The sequence below is a fragment of the Grus americana genome, chromosome 5, assembly GCF_028858705.1.
Source record: "Grus americana isolate bGruAme1 chromosome 5, bGruAme1.mat, whole genome shotgun sequence".
Classification (NCBI taxonomy): Eukaryota; Metazoa; Chordata; class Aves; order Gruiformes; family Gruidae; genus Grus; species Grus americana.
Window position 1 is genome coordinate 39,791,425 of NC_072856.1, and position 14,264 is coordinate 39,805,688.

The following is a 14,264-nucleotide window of genomic DNA, read 5'->3' on the forward strand; positions in this document are numbered from 1 at the left end:
AGGCTGACATCTGCGGTTTGGTACGAGGGCACCCGGTAAATGACAGACCTCCTGGTTCAGAGGGGTGCCCCCACCTCGGCTCCCGGCGGGTCCCTCCCCGCCGGTCCCCGGCTGCGCCTGCGGGAGCGGCTGGCCCGAGAGAAGGAAACCTCCTCTCCTGAGATTCCCTCAAGTTTAAAAACGGGGATATGACACAGTCTTTCGATTTGGGACATTCACCGCCAGTGCCCAGAAGCGAGAAGACAAAAGGAGACCTTAGGTATAAACTTTGAGCCTGATTCCAGTGGGAGCACAAATAATAATAGTTTCCAGGCTTTTGTCCCCGGTTTCAGAATAACACATAAAATAGAGGGTGCACCGTGCGTCATTTTTCTCAGCCTTTGTGTCAACGTACGTCTGCTTTTGACTCCTCACTGCATAGTTTAATCAACCCCTGAAATTTTCCAAGCCCGTCCAGATCTCTGGCCTGAGTTAAAAAGAAGCCAGAGCGACTTTATTTGTAAGGAGCCGCAAGGGCTGGCGAAACCTGGGGAGACATTTGGGAGCCGGTTGTGAAGGTGCAGTCGGACTGCGCTGCGCTCCGCCGTCGCCGGAGCCAGGATCCGCACGGGTCAGTGTAGGGTCCACCCCCTCATGAGCACACACACAACAGGGGCAGAAATTTGGAGACGTGTAGGGAGGGGAAGATAAATAAGAAATAAAAATAGAAAAAAGAAAAAAAAAATCGTTCGGGGTTAAAATTGGGGAAAGGGGGGGGGGGGAAGAGCCCGCAGAAAGAGGAGTCCTGAAAGTTTCCTTTAGCTTCCCTCGTATTTTCTGTAGTTTGAACGGAGGTGTTGAAGTCACACCACGGAGGGCATATGTCATATCCGCGGGTCTGTATTTGTATGATCAAAATATTAAGTGGCACCCTTTCCATTTCGATGGGTTTCCCAGCAAGGGCTCAGAAAGGAGCAACCCGGCTAAATGGCACCTTATAGAACCAAGCTATGGGGCAAAGGATGTATTGTAAGAAGAGATGAGAGTATGCTTGGCATAGTTGATATTTATTGACATTATTCAGAAGGAAATAAGTTAAAGATAAAGAAATGTTAGCTATTCCATGACACAATTGTTGCACAAACTGCCTTCAATCAAGTTGTTTTGTTTTCAGGGCTCTTTTGCAAGCATCTTCCACACGCTTGGTTTGAAGGGAGAGAACTCATGGGCTGTTCTGCATTTTCAGGGACGATCAAGTCAATCCTGAGAGAAAAGAGTCGCCTCAGAAGGAGAAAAAGTGTTTCTTCGTGGAGTTCAATTTATTTTTTTAAACGCCGTATCTCAGAGAAAAGGCCTCTTGTAACAGATTCCTAGATCGTGTCAAATTATAACAAACTGAATCGCAAGAAGCAATTACAAAGCAAATATTGTGATCGGTGTTGTGGGTAAAATCGGAGCCGGGTTTATAGAGGAATATTAACTCTGATTTCTTTTTTTTTTTTTAAATCAACAGTGATTAGATTTGTGTTAAGCCTAAAGACCTTTTCCTGCAGATGGCGTCCTTTGGGTACTGAGTAATCAATAATAATACAGTCGTACTCAGGAGACTTTATTAAGCCTTGGATAATAAAAGAATTAATAATTTTATTTTTTTAGTTATATATTTATTGAAAGTGAAAAAAAACCCTTGATTTATCGTAAGCAAAAGTGTGTTTCTCCTTCACGTGGATGCAAATAAAAACTGTTTGAATAAATAAGTTGTTTCTGAACATTTTGTTGTCAAAGTGTTAAATGTCCCCGTCATTTTTATTCAAACACTAACATGATTACAGCCAATTATATATTCACCAGTGTTCTTTATTTTAGAGTAATTGTACTTGTCACTAATAAAACAGAGACATAATGGATCGCTACTGTTCTGAATTTTAAAGCAATTTTCTGTAATTTGATTGAATTATACATCGTCTCCGCTACTTTTTTTTATTTCTATATTTTGAAATCCTATTTTCTTGAAAATTGCAGCTCTGTTCCTGTTTTGTTGTTCCTGAAGTAACGAAACCTTCTGTAACATTTATAAATAGAGCCTCGTCCCTTTTGAAATGTGGAAAATCATAATTTCAGCCCCAACATGCTGAAAGCCTTAGACTTAAAATCTGAAAGTCCGGAGGAGCGCCTAAACCAGAACGCTTGGCCCAACGCGGTGTCCTCCTTTGAGATGAGAAGCAGAACATAAGCAGAGAAAACAAAACTGCGCCGTGCTAGGAAGGTTTGATCACTTTATTGCAATGATTTGGTGCACTTCTTGGGACTCAAACATAGAAACACGTCAAGACAAGCAGTTTAGTTGCTAATATTTACCACGGGAGAATAGGTACAGACACGGAAAAAATATAACGCAAATTACATTCCTCCAAGCAATTAGAGCGATTATCCGTATACTGTCCGTATGTTCTTTTAAGTGGCCATTATAGGTGACAAGCCCAGGAGTGACTTGGCTATCTCTAGGCACAGACAATAGAGACGCAGAATGATACGGGACTATATGTGGATATCGCACACGCATGGAAAATGTTGCGCTGCGTTATTATACTGCTCCTCGGGTTGTTTTGCTGAGGATGAGCTCTCAGAGGGTTGTTGTTTTCCAAAGCCGAAAACATGCCTTTAATTTAGCAATTGTATCAACCATCAACGCGATGAGATATGATCCGCGTTGTCGCCAAACACAAATCAAAAAATGATACAAAGGCTTTCACAAGTTAATTTCATATGACAAAACACGTGCCCACCACAACAGATAAAGTTAAACTATCATTTGCAAACCGTGCGATTGCGTGAAAAGGTATCTCTTAGGTACCTTTAGCACAGCCAAACTCGAATGTTTTTTCCACGATTCTGTAAGGTAAAAATAAGGGAAGGCGCGGGAATCCAGGTGACTCACTGTGAGAGGCTTCTAGTGAAGCCTTAGCGGGACACGATCCCGACCCTCAGTGAGAACACGCTTCTTGCTTTTGCGGATTCACTATTTGATATAACCACAGGAATTAACTTGTAGTCGCCTTGGAAGAAGAAGAAAAAAGTGATCTACTCCTAAAAGGATATCATTTTATTAATTCCAGCAGGGACAAGGACTTGTCAGCCTTTTCTTTACCCTCTTTTATTTATGTTTTGAAATGAGTGTGAAAATAAAGTGTAATGTCGTCCTCTGCTAGTATTCTGCTACTAGGCAAATGGAAAATATTTATTTGTTGGAGTTTCCGGAGCTACGGCATGATTTCATTATTTAGGTGGCGTTTATAGCTCGATTATAATAAACATTGTTTTCTAAAAACTCCCTGGGAAACATAACCTCTATGCGTGTATGTGTGTGTGTGCGTGCAAGCCTATGCGAGCGCCCCATCTAAAAGATGGAGAGGAGAAAACACACAAAGGAGATGCATCCCAGGAGAACTGTTTCTTTCAACGTTTTTCCTCTCCGCATTGTCACTGCACAGAAAGTCTGCCTGCAACCCCTTCTCTTTCTTGGTCAAATTATTGTAGAGGCAAAACTACAAACCCCAGGCTTTAGCGAGGCACCGTCCGTGCTCGGTGGGAGGGACACAAATGGATTTAACTTGTTGCCAGTCATTTTTGTGTGTTTGTTTGTTTGTGCTGGTGCTTTAAAAGCGAAACAAATTCCAGAAACAAAGCGGGGGGGTGGGGGGATGGGGTGGGGAGGGAGGGAGGAGGAAAACAAGCTCTGTATAAAAGACATATCATATTAAAATAATACATGAACACACCCACTGATATCAAGGGTACGATATCAGCCCTTCCCCAAGAAACTTATTTATAAGTGGTAGCGGTTGTAATCATCCAACAAGCCCCTTACCATCACTCCCCCCCTCCCTCCGCTACAAAAAAAAGAAAGAAAGAAAGAAAGAAAGAAAGAAAGAAAGAAAGAAAGAAAGAAAGAAAGAAAGAAAGAAAGAAAGAAAACATGGAGACCACCCTGCCCGATATAAAAAGTGTTCAGAACCCACAGAAAGAGTCAACTCCTGTGAGCCCTACTCATGTGAGGAGACCAAGGAGTGAGCAAGGACTGCTGCCCGGGCAGCCTCCTTGGAGCTAGAGTAAGCCCCGCCATCCCGACACCCACAAAGTGTGGGTCCCGCCGCTACCGTGCGGCGGCCGGAACGAGCACCGGCACCTCGCTCCGGCACCTCCTCCTCTCGCCTGAGCCCCAGGCACGGAGGAAGCTAAAATCGGCTTTGCTCCGAGGCTCGCCAAACGCCTTCTCCTAGAGGGGTGTATAGCTGTTTATGGCTTTTGTGCTACCCCGGGCATTTTGCTATGGTTACAAGGGGGCCCCGGGGCGGGAGGGGGGGGGTTGAAGCGGCGGGTAGGGGAGGATGTTGCGCTTTTGTAGGCCCTAAAAATTGGATCTGCAGCTGATCTTGCCGAGCCCGAGATTCCGCTGAGCCGAGGGGTGCGGTGGAGGTGCGGTGCGGGCAGAGGGCTGCAGCGGGGCGGAGTGGTGCCCAGCGGGCAGCGGCGGGCGCGGCGCGGCACGGCCAGGTAGGATGGACGGACACCCCCGGGCGCCGGCGCCCCCCGCGCCCGGCTGCCTTTTGCGGAGTTCTGGGGTGAAACAGCACTGGGAGAGAGGCTGTATCTGTCCCTGTGCTGGGGGAGGGGGAGAAGGTCGGGGCGGGGGGGGTGGTCTTTTCTCTCGAGTTACCGAAAAACTGCAAAACCAGATACATGTGTCATTTGCCAAAGCTTACGTCTATAAGAGGCTAAAGAGCTTTAGAACAACACCATGAAAATATTCCAGCAACAGTTTCTTAGGAGTCAAAGACCAGCTAGAAGTCTCTTGAAGCACTATTTGTTGTTTCGGTTGTTTCTTGGTTTTGTTTTTTTTTTTTCCTCCGGGTCTTTTTCTTTCCCTGTATTTTATTTCCCGATTCTTTAATTCAGTCTGATAACTCCGGCAAAAGCACTGTGTTGGCCAAGTTTACTCTTTAAGAGTAAAATAAAGAAGAAAATAAAATTATGTATTTAAACCTCGAGAACAGTACAAGGTTTTTAACTTGACAGTTTTCCCCCTGCATTTTATTATCGTCGTCTGCATAACTCTATGGATAATTCTTAAGGGATATTTTAATTTTCGCTTTGATTCCTGAATTAGGGAGAGCTTTTGTTACACAGGGACACGTATTACCTAGGCAGGTGTGACGGCTCTCTTATGCACGCTGGCATATAAAATAATAGCGACATTTAGGATCTAAAAAAACCGCACGTCTTAACGTTAAAGTTGGCAGCGAGTGTAAAAATATTGTGTTCTGAAAAAATCTGGCAGTGGCAGCTGAGCACACCAAATCTAGTAGATGGTCTACACTCTCTAGATAGGCTTTCTGTGGACGGTATTCTACAGCTACAGGAATAAATAAATAAAATCTTCAGCTTTTAATTAAGGCGTTTTAATTCAGACCTCTCCACCCAGCGTAGCCGCCGTGGGAAATGTATACTCCAATGTTTACTCGGATCTCTTTCTGTCACTATTCTATCTTGTCTTACGCTTACGACATCAGCAAAGCTTTCTGGCCCCTACAGCCATTGTTTCCCATTTCCACGTTCTCCGTCCAACCTCTGCCCGTCCAAGAAACTTCCTAAAGTTCAACAGGAGGGGAACTCTTTGCACCTAGTTGATTAATGTCATTGTTTTAACGCTACCTCTCCCCTAGCTGCGCAGGCTTCTCAAAGGTATACGGTGCCCTGCTGGCTGTTCCGTGTGGTACCGTGCAGCTTCTCAAAAGATCATCGGATAAAGAAATTTAGCTCTTCTTGAAACATTTAAGCAACTGAGCAATTAGTTCTGAATGGGGGTGGGGGGAGGGAAGACTAGAGAGTTTGGGGGGGGGGGGGAGAGGACATACAACACAACTAGCCCGAAAACAACAGGGGTGGCATGGGAGGGGGACTTAAAATGTTTGTATTTAAAGGGTGCTTGCAAGGTCTTCGGCACAATATGTGCTGCTCCCCTTAAAGGGGCACTGAGTGCCAATAACCATTAGTCATCCAGTAGGGACTTTTCATTACAGATCTATCTTTAGGGGGAGTTCCCCGAAGTCTCCGAAGGGAACATAGCTGCGGATTTCAAACCCGGTCCAGTTCCAGTCACACAGTGCCTGCGTACCTGCTGCAATAGAAGGGAGAGATACTTACCAGAGTTTCGGGAGTGCGCGGGTCGCCCAAAGGTCTCTGCAGTGTTCCTGTCCTCTGCGGAATACTATCTTGCATCCGAGGCAGTTCCCAGTCTATATTTGATGTTAACATTTATGCTATCTCAAACACGAGGCTCTCCCATAGACATTTTTTCCAGGGTTTTCAAGCAAATTTCTCGGTGCCACAATGTTATGATGGAAGGATGCTGAAATGACAGGCCTCGTAGACGCTTGTCTTAATCATCGGCTTCTTAATTTAGTTTTAGTGCTGTGGTTTTGTGTGTGCGCGTGTGTGTGTCTGCGCGTGTGTGCGCGCAAGAGAAGCCTCTGACAACCTGCAGCTTCCTAATGACTGACGAGGCAGGGCTGCTGCAGCAAAGTAACACTTCCCTGGTGTGAAGACCTCTTACTGGGAAGTTTAGTTCACTACTGTTCTCGCAATCCTAATCGTATAACCTGTAACCAAAACCCATGGAAGAAGGATTCAGCATGCTAAATAGACTAACTTCTAATCACTAAACGTTAGCACCACTACCAGCTGTTGAGGATTAACTGGAAGTTGGCTAGAGACGGACACCTAAACTTAAATCTATAAATGCGGATAGAAGGGTAGACTGTTGAATACTTCTTCTCCTTCTTTGCCTCCATTCATCCATCCACCTTCAGTCCCATTCACCCCTCTTCAAAATGTTTGACTACCTCTTTCTCTTTGTTAGCGCACCGCTCCGTCCCCATTCGCCATGCCTTAGCAGCAGGGTATCAGTGTCTGCTGAGCAGCCCTTACCTTAATTGCCCAGGTAACCTGGAATAAATAAGGCAAGCTTAGAGTCAGGGGGGAATAGAAATATATATGCGTACATCCAGGCATTTACTGTACCGAATGTGATATTACTGATTGTTAAACCAAAGTGTCCCGACTCATTTCATGGAAGCGTGATGCCATCGAAGCGTGGTTATTAAATACCCTTTCTTCATGGCTGAAAAAACCCTCATTCATTTCTTAAGCTGTCAGTACATTTTAGCAGCTTAACCCCTTGAGTTGAGCCTGAGAGTACAGAGCCGCTATACCCTTGTGAAGGGGGATTGAAGGCTGGAGCTGGGGGGTGGGGGGGGGGCACGCTATATCCATTGAGCTTACAGTGGAGAGAGTCTGCTTTTCCTTTGGCCTTTAATGAGAAAAAAAAAAAAAAGAAAAAATATAAAATAAAATACGAGGGAGAAAAGTGTGCGGTTGAAACACTGTCCCTGCGAGTTATACCCAAGAACTGCTCGGAGATCACTGTTGAATAGCACTTCAGCCGGGACGTTTCAGCTCAGCTATTCACCCCCATCCTGACCCCGGAGTCGGACACTCTCAGCCCATCCCCGCCGCTCAGGGCGGCGGGTCCGCACCGCAGGCGAGTGCGCAGGTGAGGGAGCATCCACGCTCTGCAGAGAGCTGGATCCCCTCTGCACACCCACCCGTGTTTTGCAGGGTTGAGGCCGTGCGCTTTCCCTTCCACGCACAAGCTTCTTCTCCAGACACCCCAGAACAACTTCCCTGTTAGAAAATGCTGCCATGAGGGACCTTCTTAGAAGAATTCGAGTTTAGCCAGAGCTGAGAGGTCAAATCGGCCGCTCACGCAGTGCTACGATGCACAAAGCTACCACTGAAGTGAATGGGAGTCGTGGCCAGAGCAGAGCTCAGGGAAGAATTGGCATTAGAGCAAGACTCCACTTTCCAGAGTAAATATCCCCAGTTTTATAAACGGAGAATTTTCTACGGAGGAAAAAAATATAAAAATGGAGGGACTCGAAAGTTAAAGTCCAGCAGAAATAATAATTGACGTGGCTTCTCTTACATATCCTTTTCTGTCCTGTAAACAGTGAATTAATCTTCATGGGCTTAGAAAGATATGTACCACATATTGGACGCAACATTTCCTTTTTTGGTAGAACTGTATATCCACGGCTTTAAAAAATATAATATAAATCCTAAGTTTGTGCACAGAGCTTTATTCTGCAGCCGTGACAAATGACTGAATGTTAAATCGAGATCATCAAATGTTTTGGAAGCACGCTTCTTTCAGTGTTTGCCCTTTGCTCAGAAATGAAAAAAGATAAAAGGTTTATTTTCTTCCCTGCTACATTTTCATCCTTGATCACAACGCAAAGTAAACTCAGCTTTGACCTAAGAAACACCTCAACGCATTAAAATTTCAACAGGCAATGTCAGTGTTACATTAAACGAGAACTCCTCCAGTTCGCTGCAGAGCTGGGATTTGAATAAAACGTTCAATGTTAACAAACAATACACACGTTTGGCACTTTGTGTATTAAATGGATCAAAGAGATTTGATAAGGCACAATACACCATTTGTACAGACCTGATTGAGTTAATATAATATCAGCAAATTTTACAGCGAAATGAATCTGTTTCTTTTCTTTGTGTTTAAAACCAGCACAGATTACAAATTTTAATGATCTGAAAATGTTTGGTATACAAAATCATGCTTATTTCAGTATTAGCAAAAACACAAGAAATTTTTCAACACAAACACCCAGCTGTGTCTATTTTAAAAGCAGTTCAATGACAGCTTGCACTTATGAGCATGCAATCAGCTAATTTCGCTTTTTTTTCTTCTGTGTTAATCAACACTTTCCTTCCTGCATATCAGAGTACAAATAGTATAGTTACTCCACATCAGTAAATGTTTACGTAACCTGTCCTTTCTCAAGAATCCGGTTACACCGAATCATTACATGCTAGACCGAGTAGGAAAATGCACTGGGCCCAGCCACCCTAATGGGATCCTAGTGCACCATAATGACACATATTAGTTAATGATCATCATAATCATAATAATATGCAGGAATCTTACCTTTCCTCTTACCCCTTGCCATGGTAGAGTCAAGTCATATCCTCCACATCGCACTCTTCCTCAAGAATTCCCATACATTGACTTCAGTGCTGAGAAATGAAATAATTACAAATTGACATGATTTTTTAAAAAAGCATTTCTAAAAAAAAAAAAAAGTAAAAAAATAAGCGTGGTTCATCATTGACTTTTATCTCTTTTTTGTCAGTAGCAACCTGTTATGAAATTGGATAAATAAATACAATTGTGGTAAGGTCATTCGAGGTTAATCCAATGCACAGAGTTCATGCCATTCCCAATTGCAATTGTTTATTACGGGTCCATTGTAATTGTTCTCGTTATTTACTCTCTCTTTCTCACACTCGCTCTCCCTCACACACACACATACACAAACACATATATAAAACGCACGTCTACGAACAACCATGTCTGCTGCACTGAGTCCTAACCTGCATTTCCCCGGGATAAATTATTTTAGCTGGGGTTGAGCTGCAAGTATTATTTCTAGGGAATATTTTTTTTTCTACAGCAGAAACGCAAACTTTAGGTAGCTTAACGCGGCGCTATACGTTGCCTTTGCCTGCAGCTTCGGTTTGAATGCGATCAGCACGCTCTCTATCCATTACATTTCCCCTTCTACTTCCCGAGTGGGAAAGCCGCACGATTTTTATTTCGCTTTGTTTCAGGGTTGATTCCGCCCCCCCCCCCCCCATGCTGACAGTAAGAAACGAGGTGATGTGGACGATTAACACCCAGTTCCTTGGCCCCGGGATACTGTAGCCCTAAGCCTGAGCCCCGACCACCGCAGGTACCCACAGGACGTCAGGCAGACAGCGGTGCAGCCCGTTTCATCTGCCCCGGCAGCACCCCAGCCGCGGCCCCTCGCCCTCTCCCCTCCCCCAGCAACACTAAACCCCGCGGAACCGAAACCCGGTGGCCAGGCACCGCGGGCCGGGCCGGGGAACGGCAGGAAATCGCAATATATATTTCATGGGTTATTAATATTATTATTTATTTTTTACACCTGACACGCGGCCTCCGTTTTTCTGGCTGTAAACCACCCGGCAGCGCAAAGGAGGACAGAGAAGGACCCCGACGCCCCCCGCGCTGCTCCAGCGGCCCCGCGGGGGAAGCGGCAGGCGAGCGGCAGCTCGGCGGGACTGTGGAGGGAGCGGCGGGCCGGAGAGCGCGAAGCCCGGCTCCGCCGCCGGCCTGGCGCCGCGCCCGGCCGCCGGAGACACAGAGAGCGAGCGGAGAGGAGGAAGGAGGAGAGGGTTAGCTCGTTTCCGTGCCTTCCCAACTCACATTCCGGAGCGTGGCAGACACGGACCGAGCGGGCCGGACGAGACCGTCTTCCCCGCGGCCTCCGTCCCGCCCGGCCCCGGGCCGCTGCCAGACCCCGGGCCCGCGGCGGCCGGCGGACCGTCCCGCCGTCTGCGTCCCCTCCAGATGATATGTTTTTTTTTTCTCTCTTGGTTAAAATAATAAATAGAAATAACCGACACCGGGGCCTAGAAAAAATAAACTCGCCGAGTGACTTCGGCGGGATCCGCAAAGTAGTACCTCCGCCGCCAGTGCGCCGCGGCCTCCTCACCCACCCGGCCTCCCACCCCGCCTCCTTCGCCGCCAGAGGAGGGGGCAAAGAGGAACGGGGCAACTTTAGTCCACCGGAGAAACTACGAAGCAGGAAAACCGTCCGGGCCCGCAGCCGTGGGACGGGCGCTGTTTGTTTGGCGTGAGGGGATTTGTGCTTGGAGCGACGGTCGGGGGGGGGGGGGGGCATGGGGGAGGGCGCGCAAACCGCCGCGGTGATGCGCCCCTGCGCCGGTATCCCTGCGCCGCGGGAGCGGCGGCAGCGGGCGGGCGGGTCGGCGGCGGGCGGGCGCAGGGAGAGGCGGAGCGGCGAGCCGCCATTGGCCGGCGGGCGGGCAGACGCGCCGGCACGCCGCCGTCCCTGATTGGGCGGCCGGTGGGAAAGGTTAAACCAAAAAATTTTTTACAGCCCCGGTGCGTGTCTGCAGCTCTGAAATTAATTGCGGCCAGGGCGGTCTGTATAGCCCGTCTCCGCTCGCTCCTCGCCGACCCGCGGCTGCGGCTGCTCCTTCCTCCCCCCTGCTCTGCCTTGCCGGGGGAACCAGGCACCATGAAGTAGCTTTTTTTTTTTTTTTTGTGTGTGTTTGTGTGTTGGTTTTTTTTGTTGTTGGGTTTTCAGAGGGCTTTTTTTCCCCTTTTTTTCTCCTTTTTTTTTTTTTCCTCCGCTCTGACTCGGTTTGATTTTATCTGATTGGTGATTATTATTACTATTATTTTTTTCCCTCCCCGGCGGTTCCTGTCCTTGCTACATGACTTGCCAGCGCTTGAGACTGCGGTCCAACTGCGCTGCCGCCGCCGCCGCCGCCGGTGGTGCCGCCGCCGCCGCCGTCGCCTCGGCCACCGCCACCTCCGCCGCCGCCTCGGCCACCGCCACCTCCGCCGCCGCCCCGCGCGCTGCTCCCTCGGCCGCTGCAACTTTCCCCCTCAGACTAGTGTGTGATGTTGGACATGGGAGATAGGAAGGAAGTGAAAATGCTGCCGAAATCCTCCTTTAGCATAAACAGCCTGGTGCCCGAAGCCGTCCAGAGCGACAACAACCACAGCAGCCACAGCCACCACAACAGCCACCACCCCCACCACCATCACCACCACCACCACCACCACCACCACCCGCCGCCGCAGCAGCCCCAGCGAGCCGCCGCGGCCGAGGAGGAGGACGAGGAGAAGGGCCAGCTCCTCCTGCCGCCCCCCGCCGCCGCCGCCGCCGCCTCCGGCGCCCTTGAGGTGGCCAAGGCGGACATGCTGGCGGGCAAAGGCGACGCGGGCGCGGCGGCGGCGGCGGTGGCGGAGCTGGATGAGAAGGAGAAGGCGGCGGAGGAGAAGAAGGGGGCGGCGGAGGGGGCCAAGGACGGGGAGAGCGGGAAGGAGGGGGAGAAGAAGAACGGCAAGTACGAGAAGCCGCCGTTCAGCTACAACGCGCTCATCATGATGGCCATCCGGCAGAGCCCCGAGAAGCGCCTCACGCTCAACGGCATCTACGAGTTCATCATGAAGAACTTCCCCTACTACCGGGAGAACAAGCAGGGCTGGCAGAACTCCATCCGCCACAACCTCTCCCTCAATAAGTGCTTCGTCAAGGTGCCCCGGCACTACGACGACCCGGGCAAAGGGAACTACTGGATGCTGGACCCCTCCAGCGACGACGTCTTCATCGGGGGCACCACCGGCAAGCTCCGCCGGCGCTCCACCACCTCGCGGGCCAAGCTGGCCTTCAAGCGGGGCGCCCGGCTCACCTCCACCGGACTGACATTCATGGATAGGGCAGGATCCTTGTACTGGCCTATGTCCCCCTTCCTCTCCCTGCACCACCCCCGGGCCAGCAGCACTTTGAGTTACAATGGGACCACGTCCGCCTACCCCAGCCACCCCATGCCCTACAGCTCAGTGTTGACTCAAAACTCCTTGGGAAACAACCACTCCTTTTCCACGTCTAATGGGTTAAGTGTTGATAGACTAGTCAATGGAGAGATACCTTATGCCACTCATCACCTCACAGCAGCAGCTCTGGCCGCCTCAGTGCCGTGTGGCTTGTCAGTTCCCTGCTCCGGCACCTATTCCCTAAACCCCTGCTCTGTAAACCTCCTAGCAGGACAGACGAGTTACTTTTTCCCCCATGTTCCTCACCCTTCAATGACTTCTCAAAGCAGCACTTCAATGACGGCCAGGGCAGCCTCCTCCTCCACGTCGCCACAGGCGCCCTCCACTCTCCCCTGTGAGTCCTTAAGACCTTCTTTGCCAAGTTTTACAACGGGACTTTCCGGAGGACTTTCTGATTATTTCACACATCAAAATCAGGGGTCTTCTTCAAACCCTTTAATACATTAACATCCATGGGATCAGACTGTAAGTGAACATTTTACACACATTTGCATTGTAAATGATAATTAAAGGAAAAAAAAAAGCAAAACAAAAAAGTCCAGGTATTTTTTATTAAGTCCCCCATTTTCTGTACGTTTGTTCAGTCTTTAGGGTTGTTTATTATTCCACCAAGGTGAGGAGTGTCAGCAAGGTGCAATGTGGGGAGATTACATTGTAGACTATGAAGTTTGGAAGACAAAATTATAGTAGAATGTGTATCTAAATAGTGACTGCTTTTGCAATTTTTTTATTCAAATACGATAAGTCTATCACTAAAAGCCGCCAGATTCTCCATGTTTGCAGTATTATAAGTTATCATGGATATGTCGGTGGGTGCAGACCTTGAAAGAAATAAAAAAATAAAACCACCACTAAATTTATGAAAACTATAAAAAACTTAAAACATAATTTGTATTTAAGCAGAATTAATGCTGAAAGATGCCCAAGAAGTACGTTTTGGCCATTTATTATTTTATCTTTTTCTTTACTGAACTGCTTTTTTTGGGTTCCTCTTATTTTCTTTTTTTTTTGTTTGTTTGTTTGTTTGTTTACTTTTAGACCAAAGATTGGGTTTTAGAAAATGCACTCAGTTTACGGAATAATTTAAAAAAAAACAGCAACATTATTTCAGTTTGCAGCACTGCCCGTTCAAATGAATCAGAAGGGGACAAAATTAATGATTGCCTTCAGTTTGTGTTGTGTATATTTTGATGTATGTGGTCACTAACAGGTCACCTTTATTTTTTTTCTAAATGTAGTGAAATGTTAATACCTATTGTACTTATAGGTAAACCTTGCAAATATGTAACCTGTGTTGCGCAAATGCCGCATAAATTTGAGTGATTGTTAATGTCGTCTTAAAATTTCTTGATTGTGATACTGTGGTCATATGCCCGTGTTTGTCACTTACAAAAATGTTTACTATGAACACACAGAAATAAAAATAGGCTAAATTCATATATATTTGATAGTTTTTTTGTCTCTTTTCTTAACTAAATTTAATATGCCAGAGGCTTTAAAGTTACAGGGGGATCAGAGCGCTGCTTATCACAGCAGTCCACCATTTTTCACATGCTCCTTTCTTCCCCCCTCTTCTTCCCCCCCCCCCCCCGATCATATTGTCTTTAACAGCAGTATTTTCAAATGTAAAGGATCAGGGTATTTAATTAAACACCACGGCCACTATTGTGGTGTCCGTTTTGGGGCAGAACTCTTACAAGTCTGCTTAAAAATTGTTAGTATGAGGCAGGGTGTCTTACTAAAAACTGTCTTA

The 14,264-nt window shown here is 47.4% G+C and overlaps 1 protein-coding gene across 1 annotated transcript; it reads left to right on the forward strand.

Moving 5' to 3' along the window:
• Positions 1-11,019: 11,019 nt before the first annotated feature.
• Positions 11,020-13,950, forward strand: FOXG1 (forkhead box G1). Its single transcript, XM_054827354.1, has one exon. It carries the CDS (start codon positions 11,573-11,575, stop codon positions 12,956-12,958), a length of 1,386 nt encoding a protein of 461 aa, XP_054683329.1. The 5' UTR covers positions 11,020-11,572; the 3' UTR covers positions 12,959-13,950.
• Positions 13,951-14,264: the final 314 nt, after the last annotated feature.

Excerpts from the sequence above, each read along its gene's own strand:
- FOXG1 (XM_054827354.1), top strand. The coding sequence starts at position 11,573 with ATGTTGGACATGGGAGATAGGAAGGAAGTGAAAATGCTGCCGAAATCC.